This window comes from Myodes glareolus, chromosome 5, assembly GCF_982192425.1.
Source record: "Myodes glareolus chromosome 5, mMyoGla1.1, whole genome shotgun sequence".
Taxonomy (NCBI): domain Eukaryota; kingdom Metazoa; phylum Chordata; class Mammalia; order Rodentia; family Cricetidae; genus Myodes; species Myodes glareolus.
Window position 1 is genome coordinate 35,674,552 of NC_142030.1, and position 17,489 is coordinate 35,692,040.

The window sequence follows — 17,489 nt, forward strand, 5'->3', positions numbered from 1 at the left end:
TCATGAGGGACTAAGATTATAAATGATTGTTTTAAATACTTCGGTGTTTAATTTTTTATGATATATGACTAATATGTACTATTTTCATAATGCCAGTTCTTTTTTATTTGGTCATTCAGGCATTCTTTCACAGCCTTCAGACAGAATACAATGTTCCAAGAATAGAGAACAACAGTCCTATTGCTAATACTTAATACGAAAGTTGAGAACAATGGCAGCAGCCATTGAAGTTTATCAGTTAAGGATCTGGAAAGATGGTGCAGTGGTTAAGAGTGCATATTACTTTTTCAGGGGACCCAAGTTTAGTTCCCAGCATCCACATCAGGTGGCTCACCACAAGCTAACTCTACTTCCAGAGTTACTTCTGGTGTATACACACACACACACACACACACACACACACACACACACAATGAATCTTTTTTTTAAACAAATGTGTTTAAGAAAATAATTAGGAGCTAAATAGACTAAAATTTTCAGATAACTTACAGCTTGTAATAGTGAAGTACTGTGAAGAGAAAGGTATAGCGATTTTGGGTGTCACATTACAATTCACTGGAAAGCAAAGAACTAAGTATTCATGTATCAATCACACAGCCCACCTTCATTTAACCTTCATAAAATAACCTTCATGTGCAATAACTGGTATATTAGGGTTTTTTTTAAGTTATATGCTATTAATTAGATTCACCACAAGGAGGCCCCAAATAGTACTGCAAAACCCTTCGAAATGCTAGAGGAAGAGGAAATACTCACAGCAAATCAAGGCATAAAGCAAGACCATTGCTAATAAACTCCCTGCTGGTGGACCTGTGGGCAGTCTTCTCCAGTGTTTCTTCCCTTTAACCTTGAGTCTTCTAAAGGAAAGAGAAAATTTCTATGTTGCTCCTTTGTCCTCGTTTTTCCTTAAATCATTTTCCACTTAAATCTGTCTCCTATTACAATTTTGCTCCAATGCCCTCAGTGTGGAGAACCTTCCAGTAGACAGATCAAAGGTCAGTTTCAATACTCCCCTTGCCATTTGAAACTGTTGATCACCCCTTTCCTCAAACACTCTACTTTCTTCTTCTGTCAGGCCACAAATTACAACTGCTTTGGGGCTTAAAAGACAGGCAAATATTAATTTATTTAATAATCAAAATTACTTGCCAGGCACTATCCTAGGCACTGGAAAATCAACAATAAGGGAGTTTAAGGGGCTTATAGTATCATTGCAAAGATAAAGCAATGATCATCAAAGAGAGATCATACAGAATTAAAAGCAGGATGTCAACAGAAAGGACAGTGTAGGTCAGCACAATGAGGATGGAGCTGCCTATTAATTAACTGCATTTTTCATAGGCTCTTAGGAATATGATTAATTACAAAGTTTAATAATGTTCAAAAAAAGTGAAGTACAGCCCAGAACCATCTCCACTCCCCAAACCAACACAGGGCCCAGCAAGCTGTCTTAGTTGGCTTACCCAAGGGCCAGGCTGACTGTAGGCTGTCTCCAAGATGTTTTACAGAAAGCATGTAAAACATTCCCATGTTCTGTGTCCTCACTTAGCATTTTCTCAGTATCTTGAAATCTGACTCTCACTTCCTATCTGTATTAAGATCATCATAAGACAATAGCAAAGTTCAAATTGCCAAATGAGTACTCACAGTACTAAACCGTGAGACACTCTGTCCCTGAGTTTCAGAACACGGCTCTTTCCCAACCAGTTCTTCCACTGATCTAAATTTTCTTTTCCTTTCTGTTCTTTCTTGAGCTGTCTTGTTATTTTACATGACTGCACAGAACTGCATCCAAGCCTGTTCATTTCACTGCCACATACCCAATCATGTTTTATGAGCTTGCATTGAACTAACCCTTCCTCAGCATCAGACCTAATCATATCTGTAGCATTACTACATTTGACGGAATCACAGAAGAATCAAAATCCAAAGCCCTCCTTCCCTTCAAAGCAGGGACAGATGGTGGTACACACAGGGGTAAAACAAACAGTTTTGATACCTCAGAGAAACCTTCCAGATCCAGAAAGGTCTGGGATGAATCAAAATTATATAAAACACATGGCTATTTGTATATTACAATTATTTCACTATATCTTTATTTATTTGTCTCAACAAATACCCTAAGTGTGGGACTTTCACTTTTTAAGAATTAGCTAGAACACGGCCTTGATTATTTAAAACTGAGTAATTATAAAACGGCCAGTGAGGTGGCTCGGGAGATGAAAGCACTTACTGAGCAGCCTGATGATGGCCCAAATTCAATCTTTGGACCTCACAATGGAAAAAAGGAACCAACTTCCAAAAGTTGTCCTTTGGACTCCACATGCCATGGCATGTGTCCACACACACAAACACACAAAAACACAAATGTTAAGATTATACCAAAGGATGATGCTACCAAACAGTCTAAGTTATAGAAATGACAAGCACGTGAGCCGGGTGGACAGTGGTGAGGACTGGCATGTGTACAAACTGACACACAAACTGTCCCCAGTAAATGATATTTCAATGACTCTAGGCTATGTTTTAGCTGTACTCAGAGGGTTAAAGCTCATTAAGATACCAGGGGAAACCAGCAAGTACATATCCATTACCACAGTTAATAATTACACAGTTTCTCAATCTGCAGGAGGCCACCAGTAAGAAAGACTAACACACTGCTGTCTTTATCTGTAGAGTGGTCAGAGTCTGATGGAAGTGTCTGTGATTTACAAAACAGGATGAACTGCAGCAGCAGGTTTTGTCTCTGCCACACTACAACTAAAAAAAAATGCTTCTTACAAACCCCATGTGATTAAAAGAAACTACTTTCTCTACCACATAAATAACCAGAAAATCTCACAATTACAATGTGCCATAGCCATTATGAAGGTTTTTCATGTCTACTCCCCCAAACACCAAGCAATTATAAGATTACACAATAATATCAATGGACAAACAATGTAGAGGGAACTGAAGCATCAGTTTTGGAATGAGGCAGGGATAAATTCAAACCCTCCTGCTCTGAAACTGTCAAGTGCTAAAGCCAGGTGACAGCCACATTGGGTTCATTCTACTATTTTATTTCTATCGTCTTAACATCCATAATAACATTAAGCTTATCTATCTGAGAAACAATTCTCAGCTGGCAGATATATAATAGTATTCTCAGTTTTATACTGGAACCCAGGGCTTCATGCATGCTAGGCAAATGCTTTACCAACTGAGCTACATCCCAGCTCTTTTTATGTATTTATTTATTAATTTTAAATTTTATTATTAAAAAACTGCAAAGAAAGAAAACATACATAGCAATTATGCAGACCCAAAGACTATAAAACTCAACGAACTTCTATAGAGTTACAGCAGCCATTTGGAATGGAAGCTGTGGAGCTACACACTAAATTTTATATTTTTACCATCAGATATATTTTTATGGACTTACCTACCACCAAATTCATCAGAGTTAGAGCTAATAAAGCAAATAATGTGCACCCTCTTCCAGAACTCGTGTTCATCTTTAATTAGCACACAGAGTAATGCATTTCTCTATGGCATGCTCATATTTTATTCTGACGCACGCACACTCTCCCCATCTCCCCATAGTCTCTTCTGCCCCTGTAGTCCCCATCTACTTTTATATCACATGCGTTTTACTACCCTGATCATTCCTCTCCTTTAAAACCTTTTTCCCCCAATCTATTAGGTGTCCTTCTAGATTTCTGACCATTCCCCACACTTACACACAGATACATATATGTATATCTATATATGTGTGTATATGTGTGCATATATATAAACTATTAGAAAATAGGATCTGTATATAAGAGAGAATGAAAGTATTTATTTATCTGAGACTGGGTCACCTCCTTCAACGTAATATTGCCAGGACTACCCATTTTCTTACAAATTTCCTGTTTCCACTTTTGTTTATACCTGAATAAAATTCCACAGTGTGTATATAACACATTTTCATTATCCATTCATCTATTGGTGGAAATCCAGGCTACAGCTAAGACTATGGATCGGGATAGATTGCTTAGGATGCTAAGGTCTTTTGTTCAACTCCCAGCAATACAAAAGAATCTTGGGACACTAAAGCTGATTCCATTTCTTTGTTGTTGTAAAAAGAGCACCAATAAACATGGATGTGCAAGCATCTCTATTGTGGGATAGGAAAGTCTGTTGATAAAACTGTGACTCATGCAACTCAGCCTGGCCCCAAACTTGGCTATGTAGGCAAGGATGATTGAGCTTCTAGCCCTTACTCCTCCACCCACAGAGTGCTAGGATTACAGGCAAATGCCTGGTTTATATAGTACTAGATATTGATCCCAGGGTTTTATGCATGCTAGGCACTCTATCAGCTGAGTACAACTCTAGCCCCAGGACATAGAGTCTTTGTGGCAGATATTCAGGAGTGGAGTGTGTGTGTGTGTGTGTGTGTGTGTGTGTCTGTGTGTGTGTCTGTGTGTGTGTGGTGGGGGGGGTTGTAATTTTATCTTTCTGAGACACCGTCACACTTATTTCCATAGTGTCCACATGGGTTTACACACCCACTAACAACACATAAGGCTTCTTCCTTATCATATCCCCACCAGCATTTGTTTTCTTGATGAGAGCCACTGGCTGGGGTGGAATGGAATCCCCAAATAGTTTTGTATTTGCCTCATGGTTAAGGATGCTAAACACTTCTTAAAGTATCAGTGGCAATTTGTGTTTATTCTTTTTCAGTTTACTCCACCTACACTGCTTCTTTGCAGACCTTTCTAAATTTTAATTGCCAAACAGTCAAATTCTCTTTCCTATTCTAGTAATTCTTAAGTATGTCTTACGATTTTCTAACTTTTAGGCATAAGTCAACATTAGTTCAATTAGTATCCCATTATTATTTAAATATCTTAACAGAATTATGGTAATGAAAGAATCAACTAATCAGATGAAAAGCACAGCAGAAAGTATCACCAACAGATAAAACCAGCAGAAAAACAGATCTCAGAAATGGTAGACAAGGTCAAGATCCAGAGACATATAAAAAGAAAAAAAAGGAATAAACAAGACCAAAGTCTTCTAAGAAATCTATATATTCAGAAGATTGAACCTAAGAATCCATGGACTAGAAGGAGCTGGGCACATAGTCTATTCAATATAATTAAAGCAACAGTGAATTTTCCAAACCTAGAGATAGAAAAAGACAGTCATATATAGGAAGCAATTATAACTCCAAACAGACCTGACTAGAAGAGACTCTCTATGATACAGCACAGAACAGATATCAAAAATACAAAACAAAGAAACAATGCCAACAATAGGAAAAGACAGAACCTACTAACATAGAGACAGACAGTAGTAAAGGACAAACCTATGAGACTATCATAGAGACAGACTATCAGAAGACTTAGCTCTGTCATCAGCAACTCTAAAGACCAAGGAAGTATGGGATGATATATATTCCAAACCCTAAAAGAAAATAATTGTCAATCAAGATTGCTATGATCAGAAAAAAAATCTTTTAAAATTAATGGATAAGCAAAGTCATTTTAAACCGGGTGGTGGTGGCGCACACCTTTAATCCGAACACTCGGGAGGCAGAGGCAGGCAGATCTCTGAGAGATATAGGCCAGCCTGGTCTACAAGAGCTAGTTCCAGGAGAGCCTCTAAAGCTACAGACAAACCCTGACTCAAAAGACCAAAAACGAAAAATAAAGTCATTCTAATACAAGCAATTCATGACAATCCCAGAACTGCAAAAAATTTTCAACTATCTAGCCCTAGCTGGCCTGGAATTCACAATGTAGGTTAGACTGGTCTTGAACTCTCAGAGATCTGCTTGCCTGTGCCTCCCCAGTTCTGGGATTAAGGGTGTGCGCCACCACACCTGGTTCTAGAAACTTAAGGGAATACCTTACACAGAAGAATAAAGTTTCATACACAAGAACACAAAAAAAAAAGTATTTCATAAAAACAACAGAAGAACTGCCATGGAAGAACTGGAAATGAATCACTCATGACCAACATAGCAAACATCTACCTACCAGGAGAGGAAGAAAAGAACTACCAATAAACTAGCCAACCAGAACAGCAAACAACAGAACCCTTCTCTCCAGAAAATCCTTCTCACTTATAACCTCCACTATAAAGAACCTTAAGGCACCAATGAAAAGGCAGGCAAAACCAACTGGATTATTAAATAAGATTCAGAGATTTGTTGTCTCAAAGAAACTCACTTAACAAAGAGAGAAGCAGTGAAACTGAGAATCAATGGTTAGAAATCACAGTGACAAGAAATGGAAGCCATAGACAAGCTGGGATAGCAATTCCTGTATCTGATCAAACAGACTTCAATCCATAACTAGTCAAAAGAGTTAAAGAATGCCTCTACATATTAATAAATGGAAAAATTCACTAGGAAGGTATACATATTATAAAACTTATACATCAAATCTTGAGGGCCCAAATTTAATAAATACTGAACGGCATAAAAGACCACACAGGTCCTTACAAGAAAGACTGGGAACTTCAGCACTCCAGTCACATCTAGAGCCATCTTCCAACACAAAATCAGCAAAGCAATACTAAAGCTAAATTACACCATGGATCAACTAGATTTAATAGATATGTATAGAACATTACACTCAGCAGACGGGAATAGATATTCTTCTCAGTGGGCATGGAACCATCTCAAGAACTGATCACACAACGAGCTATGAAGAAACCTCTTATAAATATAGAACAGTTGAAATAATCCCCTGCATCTTTTCAGATCATGGTAAAATAAAACTAGATATCAATAGCAAAACAACCCTTTTCAAAGATCAGTGGAGGCTAGTTGTGGTGACACATGCCTTTAGTGCCAACACTCAGGAGGCAAAAGCAAGTGGATTTTGTGACTTCCAAATGGGTCAAGGCTACAAAGTAGAACCAAATCAATAAATAAATAAAATAGTAGATCATTAAGGAAATCAGATAAGAAAATTTTAAATTCCTAGAATCAAGTGAAGATAAGACAACCTCTGGGATACAGACAAGAAAACTTTATAGCTAGAAGTAATCACCCACTTTGTTTCTCCTCCTTGGCAGTTCAGAGACTGCCACCATCATGAACAACACAGTAATAGAACAGGAAGTTCCTGATTCACCTCCTGCTTCAGGGGAAATAACTGAACACTGATGTCCTGTTCTTCACCTTGGGAAGGCAACAGTATCAAAACCAGAAATTTGGAAAAAGCTAGCCAAAATACACAAAACCACACCAGATATCATCTTTGTATCCGGATTCAACCACTTGGTGGTGGCAAGATGAAAGGCTCCAGCATGACCCATGATTCTTTATACTATGCATAGAAGGAGACTAAACACAGATGCAAGACAACATGGCCTTTATGAGACAAAAAAGACTTCCAGAAAATAGAAGGAACAAAAGCAGAAGGAACAAAAGAGCACAATGAGGACCAGGGGCAAAGGCCAACGCTGGTATTACCACCAGTGAGTGGAGATTTAGTGACTTGATCTGCTGTGACGTGGGGATTTCTGAGAGAACAAATAAACAAAAACCTTGGCCGTGAAAAATAAAAGCAATCACTTTTAAAAAATCAGAGCGGGGATGGGAGACTCTCAGTAGGTGAAGTACTTACCACGCAAGCATGAAAACTGGAGTTGAGATCCTTGACCCACACATGCTAGACTACTATAGCCTCCATTGTCCCTTGGAGTTTAAGCCTAGCCTAGGCAACAGAATTTGTAAAGAGCATTCTATCTTCCTCCCAGTTCTCATTCTTGGATCCAAAGCTGTCTTCCAGGCAGGCCTACCAACAGATTCAAGAAGTAAAGAACCGTGTTCTGCTAAGTTTGTATGTGCCAAGGCAGTCTGCCAACAGCTATGGGACTCGAGTCATCTTAGAGAAATTCTCCAACACCGTCCTGCATTCAGAGAACTTGACTGCACCCTGAAAGAGATCCTTAGCTAGGGGTTGGAGAGATGGCTCAGTGGTTAAGAGCATTGCCTGCTCTTCCAAAGGCCCTGAGTTCAATTCCCAGCAACCACATGGTGGCTCACAACCATCTGTAGTGAGGCCTGGTGTCAGGCATTCAGGCATACACACAGACAGATACTGTACACATAATAAATAAATAAATATTTAAAAAAAAAGAAAAGAAAAACAAAACAGTAACAACAAAGCAATAAAAAAAGAGATCCTTAGCTAGAAAAACACCTCCTGAATTCTTCACATAACACCTATCAAGTAATAAACAAATAAGTCTTTAACCCACTAAGTCTTGGGTAACTTGTGACATGCAGCAAGATAAAATTATAGAAATTTGATAGCTTTGGTGTTTACATTTTATTGCAGGACTTTCTGTATGTGGAGTAGATGGAAGTGCAAGCTCACTGCTTCCCACACCCAAACCCACATGACATTATATTTCTCCCATTGGGCTGGACTGAGCAATGTTTGTGATCTATGTCTATTCTTTGGCCAAGAGCACACAGTCCTATTTACAATGGCATAAAAAAAAATACTGGTTTCATAAAAAAAAAAAAGTTCTCTAAACACTGTCCTTTTAAGTGGTTTGAGTTTTTGCTAGTCCTTTACATTTCAAAAATTTACAGAAGTAGCTTGTCTGTTTCTCCAAACAAAGTCTACTTAGATGTTAATAAAATCTCACAGCTTCTACAGAACACTAAAGATAACTCCATTTTAACAATACTGACTTTTCTAATCCATCACTAACTAGGTTACCTTTTATAGATTATTTTTGAAATTTACTTGCAATGCATTATACGGTTCAGTGTTGAAAGCATATTTTAGATTTATTTATAGGCATTTGGTATTTTTTAATAATTTATTTAACTTTAATTTATGTGTTAGTGTGAAGATATCAGATTCCCTGGAACTGGAGTTACAGACAGTTGTGACCTGTCATGTGGGGGCTAGAAATTGGACTCATGTCCTCTAGAAAAACAGCCAGTGCTCTTAACCGCTGAGCCACCTCTCCAGCCTAGCATTTGGTATTTCAATGACAGTGTAAACTGAACTAATTTACAAAGTGTTCATCGCTACTATAGAGAACTATATTATGTTTTTGTATACAAACTGCTAAATTAACATACAAAATTGATTTACATAGGTCCTATGAGATTTTTAATGGGTATAATCATGTCATTTACAAAGTAAAGAATTATAGCAGGTTTTTGTTTGTTTTGTGGGTTTGTTTTTTTAGTGTTTTTTTTATTTCTTGTTTGGTTGGTTGGTTTTTGGTTTTTTGAGACAGGGTTTCTCTATGTAGCTGTGGAGTTTGTCCTGGAACTCACTCTGTAGACCAGGCTGGCTTCAAACTCACAGAGATCCTCCTGCCTCTGCCTCTTGAGTGCTGGGCTTAAAGGTTTATGCTACCACTGTTGTGTCAAATTATAATAGTTATTAATGTGTTTCTTTCCTTCTCTCTTGAATTCTCCTTTTTGTTTAGCTTGCTTGGTTTTTGTTTCATTTTGTTTTATGCAGCCCTGGATGGCCTACAGCTTGACATGTAGACAGGCTGGCCTTAAACTCACAGAAATCTGCATGTGTCTGCCTCCCAAGAGCTGAGATTATAGGCATGTACCACTGCACCTGGATTCTCTTTAACTCTTATACTGTTTAGAATGACATGTAGCACGAATAAAAAAAAAAACCCAGAGACAGATAATTGGGGTTCAACCAAAAGGTCAAAAAAGCAAAACAGCCAGCCACTGGCTCTTACCTCTACCTCAGTCCAAAATGGCAATCTTGTCTCCAGGAATTTCAGAATGAGACTGAGCCTGGGAGCTGTATTCTTCTGTCTTATATTTCTCCCTAGTGTTGGGATTAACTACTACCACTATCATCCTGTTTCTATAGCAAACTAGTGTGGCTACTGGGATTAAAGGTGTGTGTCACCACTGCCTGATCTGTAAGGCTGACCAGGATGGCTGTTGTACTCTCTGACATTCTGGCAAGCTTTATTTATTAAAATACAAATGAAATGCCACTACAATGATGGAAATGCTTCTTGATTTACAATGAGGATGTGTCTTGATGAATTGCCTAATCTGAAGATAAAGTAAGTCAAAAATACATTGAAAATACAGGCATGATGGCTCACATCTATAATCTCAGGACTTAAAAGCCTGGGCAGAAGGACATCCACAAGTTCAAATGCAGTTCGTGCACCATGATAAGTTCTAGGCCACTAGGATACAGTGTGAGACCCTGTTTCAAAATAAATAAAAACTTGGGCCAGTAAGATGGCTCAGCAAGTAAAGGCATTTGTCACCAAGTTAATGACTTAAGTTTGGCCCAAGGAACACACATGGTGAAAGGGGAGAACTGATATCTGAAAGCTGTCCTCTGATCTCACATATAAATAAGGAAAACAATAAACCACCTAATACTGAAACAAATCTTGTATCATCATCGATGTATCAACACCTATCTTAGACTTCTGGTTCCCAGAGCTGTAAAATATTATATCTCTTGTTTAAGTCACCCTAGTTCATAGTACTTTGTCACTTCAGTTGGGGCAATCTCACACAAATATTATTCCTGCAGGTATTTATGCTAGGGCTTTGGAAGCTAGAGGACCACAGACTTCTTGACATTCGAGCTCAATTGTTAATAAGAAAGGAAAAATAATAATAAAAAAAGAAAATTTCCTAGACAGAAGAATTATTATATGCTTAAAAAGTAAACTTCAGGTTATTTAATACCTATAAAACAGTTAACAATCCCAGTTGAAAAGTTGCCTATGAACTGTCTAATAGGAAAGGTGCAACATGGCCCATAAACTTACTTAAATGTTTATTCAAGACCTAAAACTGACTTGAGTTTGTGGGCTTATTTAAAACAAAAACAAAAGCCAACAGTGGCAGTGCATGCCTTTAATTCCAGCACTTGGGAGGCAGAAGCAGGTGGATCTCTGAGTCGAGGCCAGTCTGGTCTACAAGAGCTAGTTTCAGGACAGCCAGGGCTACACTTAGAAACCCTGTCTAGAAAAACCAAAAATAAAATAAAAACAAAGCTAAAATGGTAGCACCGCATTTAATCCTAGCGGGGAGATCTCTATTAAGTTCAAAGCCAGCCTGATCTGTATGTTGAGTTGGAGTACAGCTAGGGCTACACAGAGAGACTCTGTCTCAGACAGACAGGTAAAAGAGCTGAGCAGGATAGCACACATACCAATAGACATAGCTGCTTGAGAGCCTGATGCAGGATCCCAGGAGTCCACAGCCAACCTGAGTAACATAGTGAGACCCCTCTCAAAATAATAAAGGTTCCCAGAATAAAAATAAAAGCTAACTTCATCAATTCACTTTATTGGAAATATAAGGAATAAAAGAACATGTTACCAGCACACAGAGACTGTTCTACAAGCAACTGGCCTAGTTCCTTTAATAAAAAAGAGGCAAGGGCCAGAAAGATGACTGGGAGCAACACTTCTCAACCCCTTTGGCAAACTCTATATCCAAAAATATTTATATTATAATCATAACAGTAGAAAATTACAGTTATGGAATAACAAAGAGAATAGTTTTATAGTTTAGGAGTCACCACAAGATGAGGAATTGTATTAAAGGGTCTCAGCATTAGGAAGGTTAAGAACCACAAGGTATAGGTGCTTGCCATTGAGCCTGACAACCCGAGTTTGATTCTTGGGACCCACATGGTAAGACCACAGAACAGACTCCAACATGTTATCTTCTGACTTACACACACACACACACACACACACACAAAAAAAAAAAAATAAAAATATAAGTAAATAATTTTTTAGGTCAGCATGTAATAAAAATATGAGAAAATTGTTTTAAATAAAAGATATCTAAGAGCTGAACCAAATGTCATGTTTGGATTATATCAGAATCAGTGAAAAAAGCAGTTTTGAGAATCAGGGAAAACCGCATGGCCTCAGATAAGAGATAACTTACCATTACACATAAAAATGTATTCAGCATACTAAGCTTACTGAACAACCTAGCTTAGCAACACCATGTACTGTGGAGACAGCTGTTTACACTCATAATCACATGGTTGAGTGCACATACTGTTAGCTCATGGAAAGGTCAAATTCAAGTGCAATTTCTATTGAATGCTTATCATCTTTATGCCATCATAAAGGCAAAAACCCCTAGGTTGGATTATCATAAGTTAGAGATCACTGGCATGTGACACATTCAAACTTAAAATATGTATATGTACTTCTGCTTTATATAGTCAACTACTCTTAATAATAAAAAATAAGCAATCCACCAGCTTCCAATTTTTTTTTCCTTTGGGGGGGTGGATTTTTGAGACAGGTTTTCTCTGTGTAGCCCTGGCTGTCCTGGAACTTGCTCTGTAGACCAGGCTGACTTTAAACTCAGAGATCTGCCTGTCTCCCAAGTGTTGGAACTAAAGGCATGCACCACCACCAGCAGCTAGGTAGTTTCCATTTTTTAGCCTATTCAGTATATTTTGTTTTGGCTTAAAAATCAAACAATATGTCAATATCTCTAGATATACAGAATATCATTTCTCTCACTTTATTCTTCTGCAACCAGCCAACTTTTCAATCACATTTTACCTTAAAAACAAGATTTATATTAATCATGACAGCAGATAATTTCCCTCATTAACTTTGCTCTTAATGTGTATCAGGAGGTTTAGTAGAGACTTAACAGCCAACTTCTGAACTTACTCTGGTCAGTGAAAAGTTTCTGGAGCTCTTAATGGACTCCCTACAGTGGACATCCTACAGCAGACAGGGGTAAAAGAACTTGTCAGTCTTGCTAATGGCTATGAGGAAGCCTGCCAAGGATTGAACAGACAGTTGTTTGACCTATTCTCTTCCTCTAATGGGATGATTTTGCCCCAACTATTTTGTTTTTATTTTGCTTTGTTTTTTAAGACAGGGTCTTACTATGTAGCTCTCACTGTCCTAGAACTCACAACCATACAACACAAATAATATTTTTTAATAGATCAGATCTTCTGGCAATTTCTTCATCATTGTTAGTTTCAAAGAAAATTGAGACTTTCTTATTGATTATAGGATGATAGTTTTTAATTTTCTTTCAGTATTTTGAAGAGATTGCACCACTGTCTTGTGGTCCATATACTTTATAATCCTAGTGTTTGTCAGTTACGGCTATTATATCAACATAGCATAGACTTGGTAGCTTATAAGCAAAAACTTATTTCCACAATTCCAAAGTAATTTATATAATAAATATATATATATATCAAATATATACACATGTTACTACTATAATAGTACAGAAACATGGGTATAGGGCAGAAGAAGACTCCTCATACCATCTTTATAATTTTTCAATAAACTCCAAACTATTACAAAACTAAAGCTTACTGAAGACAAAAACAAAACCAAAACCAAATGTTACGGCAGTGTTCTGTTTTAAGCACAGGCACCAGGCTTTTGATTTGCAGGAAAGTTCTTCATTCTCCAGCACCAAGCATTCTTCTCTACAGCCAAGGTGCTCTCTCTGCCCCGCTCTTCCTCACCAATCCTCCTTTAGGAATGAGACATCTAACAGTAGGTGAGGGCTGAAGTGAATGACAGGACCTTCTCTCATTCTGCCTGTCCTCAGTCCTTCTCAGGAAGTACAGGGAGCGCCAGAGTATGGGGGGTGGCGGGGGCTTCAACCTTCCAGAACTCAAAGACTAGACTGCCTCCATTCTCCACTGTTCCTCCTCAGGGTGCCCGCCTTTTGAGGGTGGCTGTCCTACCCTCATCCTCTAACAGGATATGTTCTGGCTAGTCATATGTCAAGCTGATACACTAATAGAGTTATGTGAAAGAAGGGAGCCTCAGTTAAGAAAATGGCTTGATAAGATCCAACTATAGGGCACTTTCTTAATTAGTGATTGATGGGGAGGGTCCAGTCCATTGTGTGTGGTTCCATCTTTGGACTGGTGGTCCTGGATTCTATAAGAAAGAAAGCTGAACAAGGCAGGGGAAGCAAGCCAGTAAGCAGCACCTCTCCATGCCTCCGCATCAGCTCCTGCCTCCGGGTTCCTGCCCTGTTTGTTTCCTGTCCTGACTTCCTTCAGTGAAGAAATAATATGAAAGAGTAAGCCAAATAAACTCTGTCCTCCACAATTTGCTTTTTGGTTATGATGTTTGGTCACAGCAAAAGAAACCCAAACTAAGACGGGACCATTGCCAGTGCTCCTCTCCCGACGCAGGTGCTGGCTTACTGTGCCTAAATGTTCAGTGAAGATTGTGAGGCAAAGATAGAGAGGCCTGGCGCACACGTGGTTCACTGTCCTCAATCCTCTTATAGGAATTTATTTGCTTACTCACTCTTATTTGAGACAGAGTCTAACCCAAGCTTACCTCCATCTCCTTATACAACTGAGGACGATGAACTTCTGATCCTCCTGCCTTCATTCAAGAGGCTGGGTCTGGCAACTGCAGGCTTTGGACACCATATTTGGTCATGAGGTGGTAGCGAAAGCGCCAGGCACTCTACCAACTCTTCTACATCCCCAGCTCTGCGATGGGTTTTTACTCTTATCTGGCTTCTAGTAATTTTCAGGGGAAAATGACATCCATCTCAAGTGGCTGAAGTAGAAGCGCCACCCTATACTCCAGAGTAAACTCCAGAGCTGCAGGCCAGCCTGAGCCAGAGTAGACAATAGAATTTTGTCCATCTGAGAAGGCAGCAGAATGCCTCCTCAGAGTGTACATGGCTTACCGCCACAGTACATGACGGTCTAACTCCATCTAAAAGGTCTAAACACCGTCCAGAGACCCTTACTCCCACACCTATTTACTTCTGACCTCCTTCTCCAGCCCTCAATTTTCATGTGAGACTCTGTGGTTTCCTGAGCCCTCCACTAAAGGTGAGGGTCCATGGGAGAGGAATTTTATTTTTCTCACCAGTTACTACATCCTAAGATCCAGAAAACTGGTTTTGAGCTAATATGATTACTTACAGATTACAGATTATTTTAGATTGTTTTGGAGGCAATTAAATAAAAGAAGAAAACACTTTTCGGGGAGACCAGAGCCTGTATGATACTTGTCACTTTCCTTCTGCAGCAAGGACACATTTCATCACATCTGCTTCTTCAGTCAAGGCATTTACCACTTCCTCATCTCTTATCAGCTCCCATTCTGAGCAAAAACTGTATACTCTTCATGACGATAGGACTAGTAATGGCTCTCAGTGAAAATGGAGGAGGATATCACTCATTGATTGCCAATTATGTTATAGAATAATCTTTTTGTACACTGTGAAGATGTGTCTTTGACAAGGTGCCTGCTGATTGGTTTAATAAAAGAGTTGACTGGCCAGTAGCTAGGCAGGAGGTATAGGCAGGATAGCAAGACATAGAGGATGCTGAGAAGAAGGAAGTGGAGTCTCAGGAGTATGCGAGCAGGCACAGAGAAGCAAGATGAACATGCTGTGTTGAAAGAAGGTACCTCCACATAGCAGAGGGAAGATAAGAGCTATGGGTTAATTTAAATGTAAGAGTTAGCTAGTAACCAGCCTGAGCTATCAGCTGAACATTTATAATTAATAACAAGTCTTTGAATGATTGTGGCTGCTGAGACCCAAAGAAACTCTGCCTACAATTACCACTTATCATTTTTTTCAAATGATCCTAGTGGTTTCTGGAAACAAAACAAAACACTGTAAACAATTAGGTGGCAAAAATTGATATTTTTAATATTTGGTTTTAATAAAGAGGGCTGAAGAAGGACAACGGAACTAAGTAAAAAGGAAGGATTCCAATGTTAAGAAAAAGATACAATAATACCTCAGGATTTCAAAGATATAATCTTAAAATATTTCCCTCTAAGTAAGAAGCTAAAACAAAAGTTAATTAGACTTTTAAGAGAAACATAACAAACTAGGCATGGAGACTTACACCTGTAATTCCAGCAAACAGAGGCTGGTGTAGGAGGTCCTTTTGTTTATGTGCTGCTTTCACTGGTTAATGAATAAAGAAACTGCCTTGGCCTTTTTATGGAAAGGCCTATTGGGCAGAACTTAGGTAGGTGTGGAAAACAGAACTGAATGCTGGGAGGAAGGAAGCAGAGTCAGAGAGAAGCCATGGATCCTCTGCCTAAGATGGACACCGTTTAGAATCTCCAGTAAGCCACTGCCACATGGTGATACACAGATTAATGGAGATGGGTTAAACTAATATGTAAGAGTTAGCCAATAAGAAGTTAGAGCTAATGGCCAAGCAGTGTTTTAATTAATACAGTTTCTGTGTGGTTATTTTGGGCTAAGCTAGCCAGGAGGCCAGGACAAACAAGTGGTATCCCTCCCTCTTACTGAAGGACATTCAAAGCCAGTTTGAGGCCTGTGCTGGCTACCTAGTGAGTTTAAGGCTAGCCTGAGTTATACACAGTCAGACCATGTCTTTAAAACAAAACAAAATGAAAAAAATAGATAATATAAACAATTGATATAAAGTTTCTTGGGTTCGGTGAACTAAGTGATAAGAGATTGAGAATTACTTTTTAACAATCCCTGACAAGCAACTTGACTCATTAAACCACACAGCTATGCAAAAATATGATGATAAAAAGGGTGGGATATAGTACCTAAGGCTTTCCCAAAGTCATAAAGCCATAAAACACGACTTGAGAAATAAACTTGAACTCTGGAAACCTACCTAACAAAACTGCCCTGCAAGACAGAAAGTTTGAAGAGGAAAGGAGAGAAAGACGTAACACTATTTTCATGAAGTCAAAACTTGTCAAGTAAATGATGCCAACAGCAGAAATCTTGAGTTTCAGTCCTTTGACCCCGCTAGTCTGTAAAGTTGGTATAATAATAGCCCTCCTTTTGTGTAACTTTTCCAAAGCCTGAACAAGACAGTGGGGGCCAGAGAGATGGCTCGGCAGGTAAAGGCACCTGTTGGTCTTGAAGAGGACCTGGGCCCAACTTCCAGCACCCATATGGTGGCTCATGACAAAGAGTAGATCCAGGGGATCTACCACTCTCTTCTGGCCCTTATGGGCACTGAACACACATGGTACACATACATGCTGCAGGCAAAACACTTATGCACAAAAAATAAAAATAGATTAAGTAAAATCTAAGGATCACTTTTGTAAATTAATGTACATAAAGTACTTACTACAATGTTGAATATAAATATTAATAGTTAATAACACTATATTTTTAAATAATTACAACTATCTTGATATTAAAATATTCATTTATCACAGTAACACTTATCTAGTATACTCAAAGATTCAAAGCCTAAAGCCTCTATTCTTTTCATGTGTGTCTCCTTTAAAAAAGAAAAAAGAACTTGAACCAGGCATGGTGGCACACACCCTTAATCCCCAGCACTTGAGAGGAGAGACAGGTGGATCTCTGTGAGTTCAGGGCCAGCCTGGTTTACATAGTGAATTACAGGGCTGTTACACAGAGAAATCCTGTTGGGAGAAAAAAAAGTATCTAAGGCATGGTGGCACATATCTGTAACACCAGCCCTTGGGAAGCAGGAGGATTAGAAAGATAAGGT

The 17,489-nt window shown here is 38.7% G+C and overlaps 1 protein-coding gene across 6 annotated transcripts in view; it reads right to left on the reverse strand.

Annotated features, from left to right (window-relative positions):
• The window catches only part of Shld2 (shieldin complex subunit 2), a 79,158-nt gene that overhangs the window by 34,371 nt on the left and 27,298 nt on the right, over positions 1-17,489 (reverse strand). For 2 of the 6 annotated variants that reach the window (XM_085687851.2, XM_048421532.3), the window contains exon 1: positions 1,464-1,605. The exons of 2 other annotated variants lie outside the window; for them this stretch is intronic. In XM_085687851.2, the coding sequence (XP_085543977.2) occupies positions 1,464-1,530 (67 nt within the window). In that variant the 5' untranslated portion in view covers positions 1,531-1,605. Of the gene's footprint in view, positions 1-756; positions 858-1,463; positions 1,606-17,489 lie in introns of those variants that run through there. 2 more of the 6 variants (XM_048421541.3, XM_087906261.1) reach the window with 2 other exon arrangements.